Genomic DNA, 20585 nt, shown 5'->3' with positions numbered 1-20585 from the left:
TCACAGCTGCAGTCAGTGCTAGGAAAAGTTGTGAATAAAAAAAAGGCATGTATTTTTTCTGTTTATAAGTTCTTGTTTCATCCAAGAGTTGATGTTATTTATTATATGAAGTAGAGAGATGGTTACTAGCAAAGTTACGATGAAAAAAGAAGCATGTAACTAAATGATCTCTATGATTAAAATGACACATTAGAACAGGCCCTTTGGGTTACAGATACATACTATATACTCAATGATGACTTTGTGCTTGTCCTTGCACATAATGACAATGGTGGCAATGACAAGAACTCAAAGACACTGGATTGGATGACACTGAAAATTTTATGACGTACTACTTTTTTGTTTGTTTATTTTTAATTCTAATTTGTTACATATACAGCAGAATTCATTACAATTCATATATCACATATACAGCACAATTTTTCCTAACTCTGGTTGTATAAAAAGTATATCCACACCATTCATGTCTTCATTCATGTACTTAGGGTAATGATATCCATCTCATTCCACCATCTCTTTTATCCCCATCCCCCTTCCGTTTCCCTCCCACCCCTTTGTCCTATCTAGAGTTCGTCTAATTCTCCCATGCTCCCCCTACCAACCTATGAATCAGCCTCCTAATATCAGAGAAAATATACTGCGTTTGGTTTTCTGGGATTGACTAACTTCACTTAACATTATATTCTCTAACTATCCATTTACCTGAAAATTCCATGATTTTATTCTCTTTTATTACTGAGTAATATTCCATTGTGTATATGTACCACAGTTTCTTTATCCATTCATCTACTGAAGGGCAACTAGGTTGGTTCCACAGTTCAGCTATTGTGAATTGTGCTACTATAAACATTGATGTGGCTGTGTCCCTATAGTATGCTGCTTTTAAGTTCTTTGGGTATAAACCAAGGAGTGGGATAGCTGGGTCAAATGGTGGTTCGATTCCCAGCTTTCCAATGAATCTCCATATTGCTATCCATATTGGCTACACTAATTTGCAGTCCCACCAGCAATGTATGAGTGTGCTTTTCCTCCGCATCCTCACCAACATTTATTATTGTTTGTATTATTGATAGCTGCCATTCTGACTGGAGTGAGATAAAATCTTAGAGTAGTTTTGATCTGCATTTCTCTAATTGCTAGAGCTGTTGAACATGTATTCACATATTTGTTGATTGATTATATATCATCTTCTGAGAGGTGTCTACTCAGTTCCTTGGCCCATTTATTGATTAGGCTATTTGTTTTTTTTTTTTTTTTTTTGGTGTTTAGCTTTTTGTATTCTTTATATACCCTAGAGATTAGTGTTCTATCTGATGTGTGAGTGGTAAAAATTTGCTCCCAAGATGTAGGCTCTCTATTCACTTCACCTAAACACTAGAAAAACTAGGGATAATAGGAACATATTTCAACATCACAAAAGCTATGTATGCTAAGCCTCAGGCCAACATCATTCTAAATGGAGAAAAATTGAAAGCATTCCCTCTAAAAACTGGAACAATACAGGGATGCCCTCTTTCACCACTTCTACTAAACATAGTTCTTAAAACACTAGCCAGAGCAATTAAACATATAAAAGAAATTAAAGGGATGCGGATGGGAAGATAACTCAAATTAGCACTATTTGCTGACAATGATTCTATATCTAGAAGACCCAAAAATTCCACTGGAAAACTTCTAGAACTAGTAAATGAATTCAGCAAAGTAGCAGGATACAAAATCAACACCCATAAATCAAAGGCATTTTTGTATATCAGTGACAAATCCTCAGAAAGGGAATGAGAAAACTACCCCATTTACAATTGCCTAAAAACAAACAAACTTGGGAATCAACCTAACGAAATAAGTGAAAGACTTCTCCAACAAAAACTACAGAATGCTATAGAAAGAAATTAAAGAAGACCTTAGAAGATGGAAAGATCTCTGTTGTTCCTGGATAGGCAGAATTAATATTGTCAAATGACCATATTACCATAAACACTATACAGATTTAATGCAATTCGAATAAAAATCCCAATAACATTCCTCATTGAAATAGAAAAAGAAGTCACGAAATTCATCTGGAAAAATAAGAGACCCAGAATAGCTAAAGCAATCTTGAGCAAGAAGAGTGAAGCAGGTGGCATCACTATACCTGAATTAAAGTATACCACAGAGCAATAGTAACAAAAACAACATGGTGTTGGCACCAAAATAGACTGGTAGACCAATGCTACAGAATAGAGGACACAGAGACTAACCCACACAATTACAGTTATATTAGACAAAGGCTCCAAAAACATACATTGTAGAAAAGGGGGCCTCTTCAACAAATGGTGCCGGGAAAACTGGAAATCCATATGCAACAAAATGAAATTAAACTCCTATCTCTCACTATGCACAAAACTCAACACAAGTAGATCAAAGACCTAAGAATTAAACCAGAGATACTGTGCCTATTAAAAGAAAAAGTAGGCCCAAATCTTCATCATGTGGGATTAGGCCCCAACTTCCTTAATAAAATTCCTATAGCACAAGAATTAAAATCAAGAATCAATAAATGGGATGGATTAAAACTAAAAAGCTTCTTCTCAGCCAAAGAATAAATGAGTGACAGACTGCTTTTGCTCAAATCCCATTTTTTCTTATTTACTGGCTATGAGAATTTTGAACCTTTTAATTCATTTCTTAACTTTTTAAGCACTTTTAATTTATCTGATAGGGAAATTAGAGTATTTGTTACCTTCTTTTGGCACTTTTATCATCTTTAGCACTGAGAACAGTGCCTGGCACCTAATATATGCTTAGTATTTAGCTATTATTAAGCACCTATCATGCCCCAGACTTTGAAGTATATGAACAAGGCTGTGGAAAGCAAAACAAAATATAAAATTACTGTAAAAATTATATACAAAATCTTTGATATTAGTGTGCAGATTCTAAATGAAGTTGCCACATAAGTTGGTAGAATATCCAAGCTCCTTTCCATGTCAATTCCATGACTGTTATCTTGGGAAAGTCAGAGGGGCTCCCTAGGATTCTGCTTCCTTGTTTTCAGTGGTGTTTGCCTCACAGAATTGTTAAGATTAAATGTGATAGGAATGTTAAGAGTCTCACACATAAAATATAGGCTCATATTTTATTTATTCATATTTTATCAGAGTGGTAGAATAATATGGATTTTAAAATAAACCTTAATTTATATGAGACTAAAATGTCAGTGATTTGTAAATTACTACACCAATGAGATAAATTATTTTTAGCAACATACAAATTAGAATCGTATTTATTTTCTCTTCTTCCTTCATGATGCAATGAAATATGATGATTCAGCTTTTTCTGCAACACTGAGGGTAATTTGAAGAATTTAAGTTTATTAATTCTGACGATATTAGTTGCACTTCATAATGTTTCTTTGTGAAAATTTCAGATGCATAGCCCTAGAGCTGTCAACAGCGGCCAAGTTGAGAACCAGATCCAAAAGATATTTCTAAACAATTCTCTTTTGGCCTCATTATGTTATATTCCATATAGACATATTACAACTCAATATACCACCTGACATTTTTTATGATGAAACACCTCATAATAGAAAAAAAGAATCATGCACTAGAAATCTGTTATCTGATGGAAATGACAAGGTGATAGGATTTTTTGCTTAAAGCAGGTAATTGGAAGATTCTACAGATAAAAACTGCCGAAAAATCAAAGTTCACCGCATACTGTGCAATTTGGTTTGGAAGTAACTTAAGACATCACACAGAGAATAAAATTATCATCTAACCACATGAAATAGTGTCATTAAAGCACAGTAATCTCCTTCTAGGTAGTTTTATTATATATGGTGTGAATATTAATTTGTCCTGATTTAAGTTAGGGACATAAATAGTTTTCAAATGAACAGTAGTTGTGTTATTATTCTGCCTTCAGTAGTTTCTTCTTTACATTTTCTATTCCTTTTACTTCTCAGTATATGGATGTAAGCTATAATTATGACTTACCAAGTTATAAAATTTAGTAAGTTTCTCATCAATAACTTTTCTGAGACCAATTTATTTACTATTCTGAGTGTCTTAGCTTGGATTGTTATAAGAAAATCTTTCCATAGACTAGAAGGTTTAAATGACAGACACGAATTTCTTATAGTTCTGGAGACCAGGAGTTTCAAGCTTGGGTGAAGTTCTCTTCCTGGGTTATAGAAAACAGCCTTGTTGCTGTGTCCTCACATAGGGGAAAGAAAAAAGAAACAGAAAGCAAGTATCTCATCTCTTCTTAAAAGGGCACTAATATCCCAAGAACCCTTCTCTCATGACCTCATCTAATCTAATTACCTCTCAAAGTCCCAGCCTCCTAATTCTATACAACTGAAGGAGTAGGCTTTCAATACAGGGATCTGGAGGTGGGGGGAACAAACATTCAGTCCCAAACACTAAAAATGCAGTAATGCATTCATGTTATTGTCTTGGTCTAAATTAACAGGCATGCAGATAAAGTTTTCAGAATATTTCAATACTATATTCAGATAAACATGTATTCATTAAGTCAGGTGTTTCTGAATTGGCAGGAAGCCATAAAGACAGGAACGTTGTCCTAAAGTGTATCAGTTTGTTAATGAAAATCAATGCAAAGGAGTCTTACCTTTCGTGATAACTTTCCTGGAGCTTCCCTATTTTTCTGTAGCTGAAGTTGAATAACTGATTTATCTTTCTGAAACATTCTGTGGCTCCCCAAACAGTGATCACTGAAGAAGAAAAAAATGAACACAATCACATCCTCCTACAATACCCTCAAGTGTGTGTTTTCTTCCTTGTCTTCATTTCCTTTTTATTTTTGGAACTTATTCTGGTAAAGTCTGGTAAGAGTAAACTGAGAGTGTGTGTGTGTATGTCTGTGTGTGAATGAATATAATGAGGGGGGATTATATCTACATAGATTAAGTGCAGCAGCATATTGTAATTTTTAAAAATGCATTAATAAATTAGAAAATGATTAAATACACTTAAGATGGTTACAGTAAACTATAATAAAGAATAATTTACAAAATTATTTATGTAGCAATCTCAAAACTGAGGGCCACATGCTTCTGGGGGCCTCTAAGTGATGCCACAGTATCTATGTGCTGGACCATTGTATGAAGGGAGCAGAGTTGAGTAGTAGAAATTTGATGGCTTTGGAGACATGTGGACTAGCTCTGTGACCTTAGGCAGGCTAAGTGAACTAAAACTATCTGAAATGCAATACTGTCCTCTTTGGGTTTGAGAAATTAATGTCTACATCAAAGGTTTGACAAGAAAATTAAGCAGGAAAAAATCCCTTCATATTTCAGAATTTCTAATGGCGTAATTATATTTTCTTTTCCTCTCTGTTTTTTGCCCCTAAATATTTGCCAAGTCCAAAGTGCATAGTGATCACAACAAATGGCTCTTTTGCAACATACCATGTTAAACAAAGTCTGAAGGATTTTTCTGTGAAATGAAGGGTTTTTGCTGTGTAGTCTCCTTTATTGCTTTCAACCTTTACATCTCCAACTCTTGTTATTCAGAAAAATGTGTATTATTAATACATTTTATTCAAAGTATCTTGGCTAAATATGGGAAGGATTTCAGGAGAAAAAGATATCATACTGGAAGTTTGAGGTCCTTAATGTAATAATTTAAATAAATATGTGGGACTCTTATTCCTAGCACAGTAATAAAAATTTGATAATTTTTATTCTTTTTTAAAATATTTATTTATTTTTAGTTGTAGTTGGACACAATATCTTTATTTCACTTATTTATTTTTATGGGGTGCTGAGGATCGAACCCAGGGTCTCGCACATGTGAGGCAAGCGCTCTACCACTGGGCCACAACCCCAGTCAACACAATTTTTATTCTTAATACCTAACTTCTATATTACTATAGATTTATATTAAATATATTATCTTACTGATCTAAAGCTACACTGGCCAGCATAGAAGCTATTTAGACACATGTGACTACAGATCAATTGCACTGAGGCTAGTCTGAATTAACATGTACTAAAAGTGTAAATTACTCACTGGATTTTAAAGAATCATCACAAACAATAGTTTGAAACATCTCAAAAACTTCCATTTAATTACATATTGAAAAATATTTCAGCTATATTGAGTTAAATAATAAATATATTGTGGCTTGTTTCTTTTTCTATTTCTTATTATGGCTAGTAGAAAATTTAAAACTAATAGGTAACCCACATAATAGGTCCGTTGAATTGTACAATGCAAGAGAAAATTAAAATGAAGAGAGAAAAAAAGCATTAAAGACGAGATAGGAGGGTGGTATGATGTCTAATCTAATGAGAAAATGGAGAAAAATATATTTGTGTTTCAGGCGATGTGTTAGTCAGCTTTTTGAAGCTGTGACCAAAATACCTGACATCAACAACTTAAAGGAGGAAAGATTTGTTTTCTTTCATGGTTTCAAAGGTTTCAGTCCATGGTTGGCTGGCCCCATTGCTTTGGGCCTGAGGAGAGGCAGAATATCATGACAAATGGATTTGGCAGAGGAAAGCTACTCAGCTTATGGCAGCCAGAGAGTAGAGAAAGAGAAAGAGGAAGAGGAAGGATCTAAGGACAAGATATGGTCGATATGGTCTCTAAGAGCATACCCATTCCTCCAATCATGACTCAACTGTCTGCTGTTTCTACCACCTTTTAGTAGTCCATTCAAATTATTAATCCACCAAATGGATTGTTATGGTTTGGATATAAGGTGTTATCCCCCAAGCTCTGTGTTAATGCACTAATATTTAGGGGTAAATGTTTAGATTATGACAGTTATGACCTAATCAGTCCGTTCTAGTTTGAATGGACTGAATTTGTGGTACCCAAAGGCAGGTGGTGTATGGTGGCAGGGGATAGGTCACTGGAGACATGCCCTGGAAAGATTTGTCTTCCTTGCAGTCACTTCCCCTTACTCTCTTTGCTGTCTGGCTGCCCTAAGGTAAGCAGAAACTCCTCTGCCATGACCTTCTGCCATGATGTTGTACCTCACTTATGGGCCAGAGCAATGGAGACAGTTAATCATGGAGTAAATCTCTGAAACCAGGGGCTAAGATATACTTTCCATCCTCTAAGTTGTTCTTGTCAGCTATTTCATTCACAGCAACAAAAAGCTTACATATAGATTCATCCACTAATGAGGTTAGATACCTCAAGATCCAATCATTTCCTTAAAGCCCCATCTCTGAACATGATTGCACTGGAGATCATGCTTTCAATACACGAGACTTTGGGTGACATTCCAGATCCAAAGCATAACAGGAATCTGGGTCTCAAAGGGGATAGGAGGAAAGGATACAATATCAAGACAAAGAAATGCAAAGCTTGACAGTGTGGGAAGAAGGGTTTGAACACATGTGGTTTTATACACTTATGAAATGAACACTGGAATTATCTAGTTCAGATTGTACACTCAGATTTCAAGTCAGTGTGCTCAGTATGTTTTCTTTGATAATTATGTGTAAAATTAAACTGTTCAATAAACTGAATCTATGATACAATCAAAAGTTTAGGTTTAGGTTTTTTTCTTAATATATACTTGCACATCAAGATTTCTGTACATTTATTATTCTCTCAACAAATATTTTATTCCACCTCTGCTATTTACTATCTTAGGAACTGTTATGAGTATACTTGTCATTTAAGATGAACACTAAAAGGGTGCTTATACATAATTGTCTCTATTTCCTATTCATACATTACTCATGCTATTTAAAAGTATTTCTTTGGCAATAAAGAGAGATCGATAATCTTAACACCAAAAAAAAAAAAACAGATATGCAAATACTCACATCTTTCTTAAGGTTAAAAAAAAAACCTTTCTAGATAATGCCCAATCTATGAATATTAATTTTCACCACCCTAGGCACTCCTTCTAAACACAAATTTATGAGCAGGCTTTTTCACTGGAATAAATATATCTTCATTTCATAGGATAACAGGGTCAAATGTTCTTCATTTATATGTAAGGAGTAGCCACAGAGGTATGTAGTGAAATATTAATGTCATGTATAGAAAAAGACTATTGTAATTTGACTGTAAGAATATTGAGAACCAAAATGTCTGTCAGCTTTTTAAGATATTTTTAAAGAAAATTCAGTAATTATGAATTTAATACTTATTATAAATAGGTCAGGAATACAGGTAAGGGGGGTTGCGGGTGCCAGTGATAGACCTCTTGCCTGACATGCATGAGGCAGAGAGAGAGAGAGAGAGAGAGAGAGAGAGAGAGAGAGAGAGAGACAGAGAGAGACAGAGAGACAGAGAGAGATTGATTGATTGTGAGAGGGAAAGAGAGAGATTGATTGTGAGAAAGGAGAGGACAAGAGAGGAAAGGAGAAGAGAGGAGAGAAGAAAAAGGAAAGGAAAGAAAAAGAAAGGGGGAAAGAGAAAAGAAATAAACAAATATAACAAAATGGTAATGCTAGTATAGTACTTTACAGGGCATTTTTTAAGTGGTATGTGCACACTTATGCATACAGGCAAACATATATTCATTTGGCATTTTTTTGCTAATTTAAAATTTCTGTGACAATACATCTACAATATCTTTGTTTTAAGAGAGAGAGAGAGAGAGAGAATTTTTTAGTATTTATTTTTTAGTTTTCAGTGGACATAACATCTTTATTTTATTTTATTTTATTTATTTTATTTTTATGTGGTGCTGAGGATCGAACCCAGTGCCCCACGCATGCCAGGCGAGCGGCGCTACGGCTTGAGCCATAACCCCCAGCCCTAATAATATCTTTTAATTTAGTAAGCTGGTCTTTGTAACAAATAAAACAGTCCCATATTTTATGCTCAAAGTGGTATTTGGAGTTGACTCAGCACAGATAAAGATTAGTGGTATGTGGTTTCTGATGCCCAAACTACTCAAGTTTATTGTTATTTTGCTTTCAGGGGAACAATGGATAGGAAAAGTTAAACTTCATTACTTGGAGAGACAGAAAGAAGTTGAATTATAAATCCAGGGCTTGTAGTTAGTAGAGATGGATAATGCTCTTGAACAGAGACCATCTATGACATCAACAGTCATTATTCAAGAGGGAACTGGACCAAGGAGTTCTAAACCTTTCCTCTCAAATGCTCCGTTTTTCTTAAAGCAGCCTATAAAAGGCAATAAACAATCATGCTTCCTCACTTAAATATGGTTATATTCCTTTTTACATAGAACACATATATTTTTAATTTGAAAATAAGATTAAATTGAATATATGAATGAAAGAGGTTTTCTTAATCCAGAAGAAATGTTTTATAGCATGTCTCAAGTTTGCAATGCCTTTTCTATGACTCCATGCAGTCAAAGCAATTAAGTAAGTAGTAGCACAATAATCTATATAAATGAAGTTAACTAAGACAGAATCAGTAAGAAAAACTCAACAGAGATGCTGGAACCCTGCATCCTCTGAAAAAAATAAGTCCTGAGCTCTAAGAAGCTCTTCTTGGGTATGATATGAAAAAAAATGTAATAATGATACCAACACAGGAAATTAAAAATAGAAATTTTATTCCATCTCAAGGTTTCATTATCTTTCCTATAAGCACTCCAGAGGAGAAATATTCCACAACCTTTACAGATGGTGGAATGCGATCGTCGTCATTACCCTAAGTACATATATGAAGATACCAAGGATATGACTCTACTTTGTGTACAACCAGAGATATGAAAAATTGTGCTCTATATGTATTATATAAGTTGTAAAGCATTCTGTTGTCATATATAACAAACTAAAATTTAAAAAATATTAAAAAAGGAACAGAATAAAATGGCACATTTCAGCTTATTAAGATGATATTGGCTAATTTTAAATAATATGTAACTCAAAAATTCTTTAGTTAAACTTTTTCTTAATTTAGAGAAATTAGAACACTAGGCTATTTAAATTTTAATTAATTCCAAATTTTGGAGGGTACGTAGAAATTACTAACTTTAAAAAACAATTCTTTTAAGGAACAAAATAACTTGATAGCTGCAGACTATAGTTCTAGATATAATGAAATTAAATGCTGTACCTATTACACTCAAGTCTGCTTTGCCATGTCTCCTTGGGAAAATTGTACAACATCTTTGTGCTTCTCTTTATCAAGTCTGTCTAGTAATAGTGTTTGCAAATTAAGCTTTTTAGAAAACCTAGGTATGAAATATGCTATATTTACTAAATGTGACTTAATAATAAACTATCTTTATCTATTACAAGCTTTTTCTTTGGAGTGTTGTTCTCAAAAGAAAAACATATAGAGTATCCACATATAGAGCACATTTGTTCTAACACAGAGTTATTGAATGAAAACTAACTGTAAATTTGTGCGGTGTTTTGTTGTTAGCTTTCTATTAGAGACAGACATCACAGTTAATTTTGAAATGCTACGATAAACACTTTGAAGGAGATCGAAAGTCTTAAAAGTACACCTCTTAATGAGTGATTGATTAACAGATTGTACTTTCTGAACCGTGTGTGAAAGCCCAAAGTTATGCCAGGTTCCTTCTATCTTCCCACATGATCCAGGGATTTTAAAAGTGGAGGAGTATTCAAAGTAAGTCCAAAAACTTACAACAGATTAGTTTATAATTTGAAGTCTTAGATTGCTCTAAATGTGGTAAAATTGTCCAGTTTTTCAAGTTTGCTAAATGAAAGTTTTAACTTCATTGGGGGGTGGGGGGAGAAGACAACCCCACCTGCCCTCAGGGAAACCCTCAAAAGAATATATACAACCCATTCTTTACTGTCAATGTACATAATCTCTTACTTTAAGTTGTATATACTTAGTTTTTTTTCCTCACTGGTAATTAATAGTTTGATTTCTACTTTGAGTACAAGGAAATTCCAATATATAACCAAATGTTTAATGATCAAATGAACACAAATCATTGCAGGATTAACTAAAACTATATTTAAATAATAAAGTTTTTCTAAAGATTCTTTTAAATTTTTAATTAAAGGTACTTAACTTTTGGAGAGTACTTTCTCTTGCTAGTAAAAGTAATATAGTCAGGCAGGTGACTCATGCCTATAATCCCAGTGGGACATTGTGGCTGGAGGATCTAAAGTTCAAGGCCAGCAATTAACAATTTAGTGAGATTCTATCTCAAAAATAAATAAGTAAATATGTAAATTAAAAGGGCTGGGGTTGTAGTTCAGTTGTAAAGCAGTTCTGGGTTTAATCCCTAGCACCTAAAGAGAGAGAGAGAGAGAGAGAGAGAGAGAGAGAGAGAGAGAGAAAGAGGGAGAGAGAAAGAAAAGTAATATGTCTCCATATTCCTATATTTTTGTAACCCACTTAACACTCTTCTTAATTTAGTCTCAGGTAGATAACCTAGATTGATGTGATCACTCCTCGTGATAAATAAAGAATTCAATACTGCCTTCTTGCTTCTTAACCTAAATTTAAGAATGTATGATTATTTTAAGTTGAGGTTTTTAGTTACCATAAGATTTCTTCCTTTTCCGTTTTTATTGGGGGGAGTACTGGAGATTGAACCCAGGAACACTCTACCACTAAGCAACTTCTCCAGTCCTTTTTTATTTTATTTTGGGACAGGGTCTTACTAATTTGCTAAAGTTGGCCTTGAATTTGTGATCTTCCTGCTTCAGCCTTCTAAGTTGCTGGAATTACAGGCATGTACCACCATTCCTGTCCACTTTAAAAAAAATATGTATATATGTAAAAATTACCCCCCCCCCCTCTCTCTCTCTCTCTCTCTCTCTCTCTCTCTATATATATATATATATATATATATATATATATATATATATAACTCTGAGATTTAATATTCCTTGGCAACACTTACATAATAAAGGGAGTTTTGTTTCATTTGGATCAGGGATATAAAACTGGTCATTGTAAGCAAATAAAGGTCCAGAGTTTTCAAGAAAGAATATTCAGTTTCTCCTTATGAGGCATTTATGGTTAACTACTGACAATGCAGTCATGGTTTATTTAGCTTAAGCTTTTGAATATAGCACATTTATTGTTTCACACAGCAGATGATCAGAAGAATTATTTCAAAACTGAATTATAAAGTAAGACTTATTGGAAATTTTTGAGAGAAGAAATTACTTACGTTATATAGACCAGGGGAGAGAAATTGAAAAACCTGCATTCCTAGTAATCATTGAGCTAGAGAAAAAGTGATAAAATTATGAGATTGCATTATAGTTTATATATTGTAAATATCTTTATGAAGAAAGATAAAGAACTCATGTGAAATGGCTACAAGTCTAAGTAACTACTGTTACTCTCTGGAAGGAAGGCAGATGTGGGAAATACTACAGGGAACAGCCCTCAACCTCCAGTCCTCTTGTGCTGCAACTGAGAGGAAAGAGAAAATTCTGTACTTGCTGTCTCAAGCCTGCCCCTGGACAAGTATGGTGGGATCAGTCTTTTGAAACAGATCATGAGAAATGGGATTACCAAGTATACCCTTTGCCATGGTAATTAAATTGGGACTAAGAAGCAGGAGCACAATAAAAGATTTTAATATTTTTTGAATGAACCAGATATTTCTATTCCTCTATTATTTCTTGAATTTGTTATTTTCTTTTTCTCTTTTTGTGATGCTGGGAATGGAACCCAGGACCTCATGCATGCTAAGTATGTGCTCTATTTGTTAATTATAGACCCTGTTCTCTCTATTCTGGTTCTAATTTACTAGTTCCATATCCTGTGCTTCATATTAAAAAAAAGTATTAAGCTTCCACGAGCCTATAAAAATTGTTGTTTTCTGTTCTAATTTTGAGTTTACTCTCTGTTCATAATAGTATATCATTCAAAATTCTATTTATAAATCATTTTCTGAGGAGAATACTAATAGTTAATGAGATCATATTTGATATATTTTAACTACCTGGTAAATATACCATGATTTCAATGTAGAATCAGTCAGAAATTTGTCATTTTTGAAGAGAGTTCCAGGCAGAAAATGTTAAAGTGAGTGCCTGGTATTTGTAGATTTTATAGATACACTTAATAGGAAGAAGCAGAGCAAGAGCCATGGCAGAGGGAGGGCAGGAAGAGAAAAAACAGACAATGAGAGAGTTACAGGATATTTAATTAAGACAAAATGTTTTTGATACTAAATTAAGATGAGGGTTAAATGGGTTACAAAAATATAGTTGATATATGAAAAAATGGAATTTTGTTTTTCCATGAGCTTACTACTTATTTTGTAGTAAGTTATGAGGTATAAACATCTTAATTACTTTGTTGATTAGATTTAATTTTATATGATGCATTATTCTGGGAATGTGGGCAAATATTTTTTCTTTAGGAGAATATAAATTCTGGTCCTTTATATCCTTGGCTTTTAATCTTGTGCTACTTTAAAAGGTGAGCTGTGGCCCAGTAACATAGACTTCACCCAAAAGCCTGTTGGAAATGCCAATTCTGAGGCCACTACAGATCAAATGAGTCAGAACAGATCCTCAGGCGACTCTTATGACACAGTAAAGTCTGAGACACTTGCATTAGTTTATTGGTATGAATGTAAATATATGTGTAATTTGTATATGCACATATACATGTATATATAGTCATGTTTATTTACATGTTCCTCTTTTTCAGGATTTTATATACTATTCTACTTGATAAAGAAAGGACAATTCAATAAAAATACAAAATAGAACTTAGGTAATACAAAATAGAGAACCACAAACATTCCATTAGCAAAGCTGTGGGGGGAAAAAGCACCCTTATGATTGGCATTTCAATTTGAATGACAAAGGGACTTCTCTTTAATGGGATTCAGGACACACTATCCCAAAATATGAAACCCTGGCATTTTAAGAAACAGCAGCAGAATAAGCTCACTCTCACCTCCCCATTGCTCTACTTCTAGGAAACTGGTCACAAAAATCATCATTCCAAAGGCACACTCCCTACACCCTGAGGAAAGGCATATCCTTATCCCCCAGACAAAGTCTTCAATAAGAATCTGAACAAACAGGCCCCCTTTGCTTGCTTCCCATCCTCATTCTGAAATTCCACCCTCTTTGTTTACACACTCTTCCTGTGACTGTCCTGTCTTCATCATATTTAAATGTAAAAACACCTGGTTCTCAATGTTTCTTTGGCTCTTCATTTCTGAAGGACACAGCTTCTTTTCTTATTAATCTGTCTTTGGCTATAAGTGCTTCAGCCATGAACCTAGCAATGGGTAAGAAATCTTTTTTTCTCCTACAGCTATATCCTCTAAGCTTGGTTGGTTTGACAAATATTTATTGTGGCTATTTTAACAGACAGATATACTATCTGAAAGAAATCAAGTAGTTTAAAGTTTGAGAATTTGCCATTTAATCCAGACTGGATGAAAATCAAATGAATATCAATAAAAATATATGTGTTTAATAACCAGAAAAGTAATACTTCTTTTAGGATATTGGATTTCTGATGAACTCATGAAAGCTTAAGGAAATGAGAGTAATAGTAGTTAAAAATAGTACTACTCGATTTCACTGATTAAAAGCATTTTAGGCCTAGAATATTCACATGTAATACCATCCATTCCAAGGAAAATATTATTATTCCCATTTAACAGATGGGAAAAGCGAGAGATAAATTATCTTTAGAATCTGCTTGTGCAGATTCTGATACTTAGGTTGGAGAAAGAATAGCTTTTTAAACAAATGGTACTAAGGAAACTATATATAGGTGAGTGAAACTAGATTCCCATCTTTCACCCTGCACAAAAGCCAACTTGAAGTGAATTAAAGACCTAGGAATTACACTAGAAACTTTGCAATGGCTAGAAGAAAACACTCTCACATATCAAAGGAACCAACTTCCTTAACAAGTGCAAGAAATAAAACCAAAAGGCAGTATGTGAGAGAGCATCAAATTAAAAAGCTTCTGCACAGCAAAGGCAATGATTAAGATTATGAACAGAGAGCCTAAATCATGGGAGAGAATAATTGCCAGGTATTTCTTCAACATGGGGTTAATATCCAGAATATATAAAGAACTCAAAAAATTAAGAACAAAAAAAACCACCGCAGGGGCTGGGATTATGGCTCAAGGGTAACCTGCTTGCTTAACATGTGTAAGGCACTGGGTTTGATCCTCAGAACCACATATAAATTAATAAAATAAAAGTATCATGTCCATCCACAACTAAAACAACAACAACAACACAAATAAAACACCAAAAATAATCAAGAAATAAGTCAATAAATGGGAAAAATTACTAAACAGACGCTTTTCAAAAGAAGAAATGCAAATGACCAACAAATATATGAAAAAATGTTCAACATCCCTAGCAATCAGAAAAATGCGAATCAAAACAACATTGGAATTTCTTTTCACTCCACTTAGGCGATTATCAAGAATACAAATAATGATAAATTTGGCAAGGATGTGGAGAAAAGGTACACTCATGCATTGTTGGTGGTACTGCACAGTAGTACCACCACTTTGAAAAGAAGTATGGTGATCCCTCAAAAGACTAGCAATGGAATCACCATATGACCCAGATATCTCACTCCTTGGTATTTATCCAAAAGAACTAAAATCAGAAGTCTATAGAAAAAGAATCACTTTAATGTTTATAGCAGCACAATTTACAATAGACAAGATATAAAATCAGCCCAGGTGCCCATCTACAGATGAATGGAGAAAGAAAATGTGGTAGAGTTTTAATCAATGGACAGAACAAGAGAAAATGGATGGAACAGGAGAAAAATCATGCTAAGTGAAATAAGCCAGACTCAGAAAGTCTAGGGTTGAATGCTGTCTTGCATACGCTGAAGCATAACAAAATAAGAAAATAAAGGGTCGGGGGAGGTCCAATGAAAATAGAAGGGAGATCAGTGGAGTAGAGAGAAGGAATAGAGTGGAGGAAGAAAGGGTGGGAAAAGGGAAGAACTGCAGAATGAAATCAGCTAAATTATGCTATATACATATACAAATAAATCACAATGAATTCCAACCAATATGTATATTTAGAGTGTACCAATTAAAAAATAAATTAATTAATAGAAGGAAGACCAGTAGAGTAGAGGAAGGCAAACAGGGAGAGAAGAGAGGAATGAAAGAGGAAGTACTGCAGACTGAAATGGAGAAAATTATATTCCATACATGTGTGATTAATTGAAGATGAACCTGAATGTATATACAGCTATAATGGATTAACACAAACCTTTTTTTAAATGACCTTTTTAGAATGAAATTACATAGGACAATATTCATAATATCTAATTTTATATTTTACATAGTAAATATTTTGTTATAAACATCTGTGTCTCCATACATATATATGTGTGCACTAAAGAGGATGGAAGAGATTATAACAAAATAATAATAATAATGACTCACTAGCCTATGCTGATTTTCATAAAATCTGACTTAGTTTCTCAGTATCCCTTCAGTGTTCAGTTACTTAACGCATTTCAAACTTGGCTAGTTATCATGCATCCTCGAAAGATTTGTTTCTTTCAGATCTATATTATTGTCATTGGACTTACCATTGAACCTGGTCATCATCTTCTATCTCTGCCTCTCACATAATCCCTCATTTTCACTCACCAAGTTTTTTAATTTCACCATGTTAATATCCCTGGATTTCACTCCTCCTGTGAGGCCTCCTGCAACTTCTTCATCTCTGGCCCTGTCAGTCTCTCACATGTTTAGGAAGGATCTCCAAACTACTTCTAATTCCATTAAAGCCTATGTTATTATTCACATTGTCATTTGTGTTTCCCCAGTAGAAACAATTTATTTCTTTAACTGAATGATAACAAAGTCATGCTTATGGTGGAAACTCCATAAATAAAAAATGACTAAATATCATCTCTATTGTAAATCTTTTCAAGGTATAATGACTCTAACGTTTTAGTGTGTAGGATCTCATTTTCTTCTAAATAAAAATATATCTTTTCAATAAAATTGGTATCTTAAAAGGTGGTTTGAAAAGGTATCTATTTTACTTTCATTAATTACAATGATTGTTTTATAACAACACATATAATACTATTTTTTTAAAGTAGTTTATAAATTTATGCTTTATTTTAAAATTTATTAAATTATGTTTTATAATATATGTTCCAGAATTCTAGTGTATTATTGAAGTATTAGACCCCCAATTTTCTTTTTTACATTTAATATCATGCTATACCAAATATCTTTATATCTGTTTTTTTGTGTAGTTATGATTTTTTAGAAATATTTTTGAAGCCAAATTTCTGACATAGCAATTATAGTGAAGGTTTTGGACACATATTTGACAAAATTCTTTCAGAAATTGCAGTGTCAATTCACATTCCCAGCAGCTGTTTAGATTATGTACATTTTTCCATTAAATTTCATGATAAGTATTTTAACAATTTGATAGGCAAAAATGACATCTCATTGTTTCAATTGCATGTTTGTTATTAGTTAGGCTAACCTCTTTAAATGTTCTTTTTTTACTTGAATTGTGCTTTGCATATTCTTGAGAGAACCTATTTAATTCTGTTCATACTTGTATTTAAAAACCACATTATAAGTTCATTTTATATATTCTAAGACTAATGAGATCTTATCACATATTACTTACTTCTTTCCTGAGTATTTATCTTTTAAATACAGGTTGACCATTGACCTTTCTTAGTGCCATTTTCTTATTCTTGCCCTTAATCTTTTTTTTTCCTCTGCTCTGAAGTACATTGACATATAATATTAATATTACACTCACATTAGGCATTGTAATAACTGCACAGCAAGGAAGAGGGCAAGGGTTATGTATAAATCTTGTATTCCCAGTGATCAACCAAATATTTTACATGTATGGTGCTCAATAGGTTTTGAATTAGACTGTTATGGTCCTTGTACCCCATCCTTGCCAACTCTACTTTCGTATTAGAACTATTGCCGTTTCTATGTCCCACTCAAGTGCCTTTGCCATAAGGTTTAGAAGTTAAAAGCCAGGGCTATGCAGGCAGTCAAACCCTAGACTGAATTCAGGCTTTACTCAACCTTCTTATCTGTGTGACCTTGAACCAAGCCTCAGATTTTGCACTTGTAACAGGTGGCAATTTAGTACCTATCTCATGAAAACATTAATGAAACTTTGCTTACTCAATATAAAGAAAGAAAATGATTTGTACTGAATAAGTATAAATTACTATTATTCTCTTTTTATATTGTCTTATTTTAATTTTTTATTAGAGCATTATAATTATACATAGTATTTGTGTTAAGTTTGACAAAATCATACATGCAAGGAATTTGATTTCAATCCCCATGCCTGGCTTTTCCATTCCTCCTCCTTCTCCCTTTTCCCCTACTTTATTCTATTGATATTTCTTTCACTCCTTTATTTATTTACTTTTGATTGGTGTTTGCTGCTGAGAGCCATGGCCGAGTCTGTATGGCCCCTGGCATTTTGCCAACAGTATTGATTGGCAGGCGAGGCATTACTATCCGCCTTAGTTGCTACTTTGGAGTTCTCCTGGGGATTCCCAGGGATTCCCCGAGAGTTCCCATTGGTTGGGGAAGTGTAGGAGGAGGGATTTTCCGGAGGAGATATTTCCGGTGACTGGTTCCCCCACAAGCCGCTTTTATTCGGGAGAATTCCCCGGGAGCTTGTGTGAAGGTTTTTGTTGGAGTTCAGAAATAAAGTTTGTTCCTGCTTCAGTGGCTTGTGATTTGTGCAGTTTGCTGCATATACATAAAGGTGAAATTCCCTTTTGGTTCCTTTATATATATGAATATAACATGGTTTTGTTAAATTCACTCCATATTTCTTCACCTTTCCCTTCTTGATTCTCACATTCTTATTCTCCTTCTTGTATTCCACTGATCTTCCTAATATTTTTATGATATCTGATTGGTCCCCCGCTCCATTTTCCTTATTTTGCTGTAGCTTTTGCATATGAGAGAAAACATTTGACACTGACTTTATGAGTCTGGTTTATTTCACTTAGAACTATTTTCTCCAGTTCTATCCATTGATTGGCAAATGACAAGTAAAAATTCATTTGTATATACCATATTTTCTTGATACATTCATCTATTGATGGGCATCTGGGTTGATTAAATTACTTGGTTATTGTGAACTTTGCTGCTAGAAACATTGAAGTGGCTATATTGCTCTAGTGTGCTGATTTTAGATCTTTTGGATGAATATCTAGGAGTGAGATAATTGGGTCATATAATGTTTCCATTCCTAGTATTTTGAGGAATCACTACTTTCCAGAATGATTGTACTATTGTGCAGTCTCATCAACAATGTGTGAGTATAATTTTCCCCATATGTTCTCTAGCATTAATTATTATTTGTATTCTTGATCATTGCCATTCTGATTGGGAGTGAGATAAAATCTCAATGTAGTTTTGATTTGCATTTCTCTGATTGTTGGAGGTGTTGAACATTTTTTGTTCATATATCTTTTGGCTATTTGTGTGTTTTTTTGAGAAATTTTGGTTTAGTTATTTTGTCTATTTATTAATTGAGTTATTTGTTTGATTGGACTTGAATGTTTTGAGTTCTTTATATATTCTGGATAGTAATCCCATGTTAGAGGGGTAGTTGCCAAAGATTTTTACCCATTCTGTATGCTTTCTCTTCACTCTCTTAATCATTTCCTTTGCTGTGCAGAAAATTTTTAATTTGTTGGAATTCCACTTATTCATTCTTGATTTAATTTCTTAAACTTTAGAGGTCTTGTTGAGGAAATCAGTGCTTTCTCCTATATGATGGAGCATTGATCCTCTTTTATATTTTTAGTTGTTTCAAGGTTTCTGATCTAGTTCCTGAGTCTTTGGTTCTTTTTGATTTTACTTTTGTACATGAGATATGAATCTCATGTACTTGAGATAATGGATTTAATTTCATTCTTCTACTTATGAATATCCAGTGTTCCCAGCACCATTTATTTAAAAGACTATCTTTTCTCCATCATATATTTTTGGTACATTGGTTAAGTATTAGATAGTTTATCTCTATGTCTTCTATTCTGATCCATTGGTTTTCATGTCTGTTTTGATGCCAATATCATGGCATTTTTGCTAATATAGCTCTTTAGTATAATTTGAGATGGGGTATTGTGATGCCTCCTGCATTATTTTTCACGTTTAGAATTGTTTTCTTATTCTTCCAAATGAATTTAAGAATTTTTTTCTAGTTCTTTGAAGAATATTATTGGTGTTTTAATGAGGATTGCATTAATTGTGTCTATTGCTTTTAGTAGTATGGCCATTTTGACAATATTAATTCTGCTGTCCAAGAACATGGGAGGTCTTTTCGTCTTCAGATGTCCTCTTCAATTTCTTTCTTTAGTTTCTGTAATTTCCATTGTAAAGATCTTTCACATCCTTAGTTAGATTAATTTCCTGTTTTTATTAGGTTATTGTGAAGGGGAGAGTTTTCCTTATTTTTTTGTCAAGTCAGTTTTGAAGCATTGAAAAGTTTTTGATTTATGAGTATTGATCTTATATCTTGCTACCCTGCTGAATTCATTTATAAGATCTACAAGTTCTCTAATGAATTTTTTGAGTCTTCTAGGTATAGAATCATGTCATCAGTAAGCAGTGGTAGTTTGACTTCTTATTTTCAAATTTGTATCCATTTAATTTCCTTCTCTTGCCTGATTACTCTGGCTTGAGTTTCAAGAC

The 20585-nt window shown here is 33.6% G+C and overlaps 1 protein-coding gene across 2 annotated transcripts in view; it reads right to left on the bottom strand.

The window, feature by feature from the left end:
- Pik3c2g (phosphatidylinositol-4-phosphate 3-kinase catalytic subunit type 2 gamma) overlaps nucleotides 1-20585 on the bottom strand; it is a 330538-nt gene that overhangs the window by 287881 nt on the left and 22072 nt on the right. For both annotated transcript variants that reach the window (XM_076852711.1, XM_076852712.1), the window contains exon 5: nucleotides 4615-4717. In XM_076852711.1, the coding sequence (XP_076708826.1) occupies nucleotides 4615-4717 (103 nt within the window). The remainder of the gene's footprint in view (nucleotides 1-4614; nucleotides 4718-20585) is intronic.

The sequence above is a fragment of the Callospermophilus lateralis genome, chromosome 4 (genome assembly GCF_048772815.1).
Source record: "Callospermophilus lateralis isolate mCalLat2 chromosome 4, mCalLat2.hap1, whole genome shotgun sequence".
NCBI classification, from domain to species: Eukaryota; Metazoa; Chordata; class Mammalia; order Rodentia; family Sciuridae; genus Callospermophilus; species Callospermophilus lateralis.
The sequence above is the reverse complement of the archived record's forward strand: the minus strand, read 5'-3'. Positions and strand labels throughout refer to the sequence as shown.